Source organism: Pinus tabuliformis, chromosome 8 (genome assembly GCF_031772625.1).
Source record: "Pinus tabuliformis cultivar Carrire ecotype Pingquan chromosome 8, CPIR1, whole genome shotgun sequence".
NCBI classification, from domain to species: Eukaryota; Viridiplantae; Streptophyta; class Pinopsida; order Pinales; family Pinaceae; genus Pinus; species Pinus tabuliformis.
In genome coordinates this window covers 1233800712-1233805940 of record NC_142294.1, presented here as the reverse complement: position 1 = coordinate 1233805940, position 5229 = coordinate 1233800712, and the positions used below count along the sequence as shown (strand labels likewise).

General features: G+C 35.4%; 1 protein-coding gene across 1 annotated transcript; it reads left to right on the top strand.

The window, feature by feature from the left end:
• The first annotated feature begins 377 nt into the window (after positions 1-377).
• On the top strand, positions 378-3165 carry LOC149239848 (aspartyl protease family protein At5g10770-like). The gene is made up of 2 exons (XM_089367223.1): positions 378-594; positions 1645-3165. The coding sequence occupies exons 1-2, from the start codon at positions 411-413 to the stop codon at positions 2910-2912; spliced, it is 1452 nt and encodes a 483-aa protein (XP_089223349.1). The 5' UTR covers positions 378-410; the 3' UTR covers positions 2913-3165.
• The last annotated feature ends 2064 nt before the right edge of the window (positions 3166-5229 follow it).

Genomic DNA, 5229 nt, shown 5'->3' with positions numbered 1-5229 from the left:
GATAATGATAACAAGATTTATGCTTTTGTACTCAGTTACAATAACTATGGAGACCCTGTTATCTTTTCCATTTTCCACCCTAAGTCCTCGTCCCGTATGAACTAAATCTGGTTTTGTGCTTTCATTTCAATCATAACCTTTCCCATTTTCCACCATAAGTCCGCCTCCAATATTGACTGCTTACATATTTAATAGATTGAGGAAATTTCTATGAATGTCCCAAATGAACAGGAAAATGCACTGAGACCTGTACTGGATGAAGCACCTAATAAATCGAATGAATTTTATATAAAATATCCATATGAACAGAAAAACGCACTAACTGTTTTGCATAACACACCCATTTATCCAAGTAATATAAATAACCATCGTTATTCTTTCCTCATTTCATAGCCATTCACTCCATCTCAATGGGTAACCCAACAACACATTTTGTGGTCTTTTGTATCAGGGTGGTTGCAGTTTCAATGCTTCAATGCCTGCTCATGGGCAGTGCAACAGCCTTAGACCATGAGAATTACCATACTATCTCGGTTGAGAACTTCAAATGGAAAGAGCCACATAAATTTGCCAAATGCCCAGCTTCATTTGCAGGTGAATTGATCTCTTCTTTTTGTTTTCATAGTATTTCTTAGATAATTCTTAGATAAAGTACTTGCATTTATCTTTTGAACTCATCCAATGATTTCCATGACCAGCTTCCTTTCATATATACTCTGTAAATCTCAATGGATAACCAAGCTACACATTTTCTAGTGTGGCTGCTTTTCTGCTTCATGGGCAGTTCAGAAATCTCATGAAAATTACCATCCTATCTCAGTCTAACACTTATAGTGGAAAGACACGAGGATTTGCCAAATGCCCAATATGGTCTGTAGGGAAGTTGATCTCTTTTTTTGGTTTTGATACTTTCGATATAATTCTTTTGGCTAAGCTGTAGAAATCACCTAAGAATTTGTTCATCAGTAGCCATTTGGATTGCCGACTCAGGCTTTCATGTCTTCTCAGTCCATTTCAGTGGGTGTCCAAAAACACATACTCTAATGTTTTGCTTAAAAATGGCAGCTGCTCTGCTTCATGCTGGCTCAAGGGCAGTTCTCCAATCCCAGACCACGAGAATTATCATACAGTCCCAGTCTAGAAATTCAAATAGCGGAGACCCATAGGAATTTGGCAATTGCTCAGGAGCTTATCTCCTTTTAGGAGAGGGGATTCTCTTTAGATAATTCTTTTGAGCTAGGCTGTTCAAATTACCTAGGACTTGCAATTGAACGTATTAGTATCTATTTCCATCACCAACTTCCTTTCATATTTGCTGAGTCCATCTGGATGGACAGCCAAACAACACAACCTCTCATGTTTTTTAAAAGAGTTGCCACTGATCTGCTTCCTTGCAGACTCATAGACAGTTAAGCAACCCAAGATCACGAAAATTAGCATACTATCCCAGTTGGAAACTTCAAATGGTAATGGAAAGGCATGTAGGGATTTGCCAAATGCCTAGTCTAGTTTTTTGAGCAGGGAGAGGTGGGCAGGTAATTCTTTTGGTTGAGCTGTCTAAGTAACTTGAAACTTGCACCTAGTCTAATCCTAACTTCCCTTTCATATCTACTCTGTCCAGCTCAATAGAATTTGCGTGTGCAGGTCACGAAGTGCTAAAGCCAGGAATGAAGATAAGACTGGATCATATTCACGGGGCCTGCTCACCTCTCAGGCCCATCAACTCGAGCTCATGGATGGACTTGGTCTCTCAGATTTTCGAACGAGACAATGCTCGTTTGAATACAATAAGCAGGTCCAAAAACAGCAGCACTTATTCTCCAATGAGCAATGTTCCTCTTCAACCTGGAAGAAAAGTTGGTGCAGGGAACTATATTCTAACAGCAGGGTTTGGCACACCAGCAAAGAATATGTTGCTGATAATTGACACGGGCAGCGATGTGACATGGATACAATGCAACCCTTGTTCAGACTGTTATTCGCAGGTAGATCCCATATTCAATCCCCAGCAGTCATCTTCGTATAAACACTTACCCTGTCTTTCGGCTGCCTGTACTCAATTGGCCACTGCAGAAGGCAATTTGAACACCTGCGGTGTTGGGGGCTGCGTTTATGAAGTCAACTACGGGGATGGATCGACAACCCAGGGGGATTTCAGCCAGGAGACCTTCACTCTGGGTTCCGATTCTTTCCAGAGCTTTGCCTTCGGATGTGGGCATACCAATAAAGGGCTCTTTAAAGGCTCGGCTGGGCTTTTAGGTTTGGGCAGAACTGCACTTGCCTTTCCTGCCCAGACAAAAAGCAAATATGGCGGCCAATTCTCTTACTGCCTTCCGGATTTCCTATCCTCCACATCAACGGGCTCGTTCAGCGTCGGTCAGGGTTCGATTCCTGCCACTGCCGTTTTCACCCCTCTCGTCTCAAATTCCATATCCCCATCCTACTATTTTGTGGGATTGAACGGCATAAGCGTCGGAGACCAGAGACTCTCGATTACGCCTGCTGTTCTTGGAAGAGGAGGCACGATTGTGGATTCTGGAACTGTCATAACTCGGCTCGTCCCACAGGCATACAATGCGCTGAAAACATCGTTCCGGAGCCAGACCCAGAATCTTCCGAGCGCACAGCCCTATTCGATCTTCGACACCTGCTACGATCTGTCTAGCTACAGCCAGGTCAGCGTTCCGATTATAACTTTTCATTTCCAGAACAATGCGGATGTGAGTGTTAGCGCCCTCGGGATTTTGTTTCCCGTAAAGAGTGACGGATCCCAGGTGTGCCTGGCATTCGCACCGGCGCCCCAATCAATCAGTGTTAACATTATTGGGAACTACCAACAGCAGCGAATGCGAGTTGCTTTTGACACGAAAGCCGGAAGAGTTGGCTTCGCTTCTGGATCCTGCGCTGCCTAGCACTGCTCCAGTAATACTAATAAATGCATGTGATGGTCTATGCCCTGGCCTCCATGCACGTTGTTGGGCTAATTGTAAAGTTATATTTCACCTGTTTCTGCAAAAGACTGACAGTCCCTGTCATGCAAAATACAATAAGCAGATGTTTAGATCTTGGGTCAGATGGAGGTTTTAACCCCATCCTAGCCTTATCAAACCATGTGTTACGGACAATGCCTATCCTTTAATGTTATATAAGTTATCAATTATTATATATTGGAAAATTGCGTTTGGATATGTTAATATCAAATATTATATATTTGAAATTTGCCTGTGGATATATTAAATAATTTAAGATTGTAAGATATAAATAAATTTTCTAAGCAGTTAATTTTAATTAATTTTAAAAAATTATCAAAATAATACACATCATCCAGATATATGTATAATAAATATATTGTTTTCAACTTTTTCACAGAAAGATTATTTTTGACAATTTTGTATAATTTTATTGAATGATTTTTTTTACAATTTTATATAATTTTATTAAATTAAATTTTAAATTGTTATTAGATTTAATTTATTTTTAAAGAAGAGTTGAGAGAATATCTTAATATCTCTAACCACTCACAAATTAATTATTCACTTATAAGATGTTACTTATTACATTAAAATAGGCATTAATTCCAACATAATATAATGTAATAGAAGATTCGAAGCATTTCAAATTTCTTTTTTAAATTAAAAAGATTCATGTAAAATTGTTTATGAGGTATAAAATAGTTGGTGAATTGGCATATTGTTAAGGTAATATTGTACGTGTTTCATTTTCTTAACTTCCAAGTAGTGATTATAGTGATAGTGATGACTTAGTGTAGCACAAACGCCTAATTACCGATTATTCTAGTGATAGTGATGGGTATTGCCGTAGTGTAGCACAAATGATAGTGATGGGTATTGACTTAGCGTAGCACAAATGCCCAGTTATAGATTCTTAAAAAAGAGATGGATCTATATTTAAAAAATATCAAAATTAACTAACATATACACATATAAAATAAAATATTGAAACCATTTTTAAATCTCTTTTTCTAGTTTAAAATATAAAATAAAATATTGAAACCATTTTTAAATCTCTTTTTCTAGTTTAAAAAAATTGTGTGTGTTTTGTTAAGACACTCACCTTGATGTCCCATTTATCTGACTTCTGATTAAAAGTTATAGTGATAGTCATGGGAATTGATCCACTATCATTCATATACAGGATATCTAGTTATTATTTCTCTAATAAAATAAAAAAATTAAAACAGTAATATATATATATATATATATATAATCTTTTCTTTATAAAAAAATTTCGCATGTTTTGAAAATGGATCTAAATATTAGTTCTGAAACAACTGCAATGAAACTCACATCTTTGAATCTTCCTACATCAACAAACAATTTCAATCATACAAACTTAAAGACTGCACATATATATATATATATATATATATATATATATATATTTATATATACTTTATATATACTATATAAATATTTTTATTTTATATAATATTTTTGTATTCATATGAATAAGCTTATTTTCAAATATTTTTAACCATACATATTATTTTATCAATAGATATTAAATGCAAATGCAACCTTTTCAAAGAACCTGAAAACATTTTTAATAAAATGAATATTGTGGAGAGGGGCTTTCAATATTAGATATTCAGTGTTTAAATCATATTAATGTGTGAATTTTGTTATGTTTAAATTATAGTGTGTTTTTGGGTGTAAAATAGATGGTGACAAGGTGTTACTTTAAGGTACTTCATGTGTTATGTTAAGGCACTTCATGGTGAAAAGGTCACAGGTTCTAATGGAAGGAACTACTTTTGATTTAAAGGAAGGGAATCATACATGCAATACATTATTTCAATATGTGATTTTCATTTTTTAAATTGGACATCTCCATGCCATAAGTTGAGAGAGTTCTAAAGATAGAATTGATCTCCCAATCAAGATGTCTTATCTACTCAAATTTTGCAAGATTCTTTTTAATTTGATCCAGATTGTTCTTCAATGTTGGAAGGACAAGGAGCTCTGCACCACATTGTGGATGAGCGCATATTAAAGTTTTGAGGCTATTGAATCCATATATGCAATCTAAAAATTAATTTAAACAACAATAATAAAAAAATCCGTGATAAACTCCAAAACTTAGCAGATTATATATATCTATATATATATATATATATATATATATATATATATATATATTCTCTACATCAATCTATAGCATACTCAAAGACCCTCCAAATTAAGCCAACTAATGATATATATACACTTA

What these genes read in the sequence shown, in the direction of transcription:
- LOC149239848 (XM_089367223.1), top strand. Translation starts at nt 411, where the DNA reads ATGGGTAACCCAACAACACATTTTGTGGTCTTTTGTATCAGGGTGGTT. An exon ending in ATGCCCAGCTTCATTTGCAG is followed by an intron (nt 595 to 1,644) that starts GTGAATTGATCT and finishes TTGCGTGTGCAG; the next exon opens with GTCACGAAGTGCTAAAGCCA.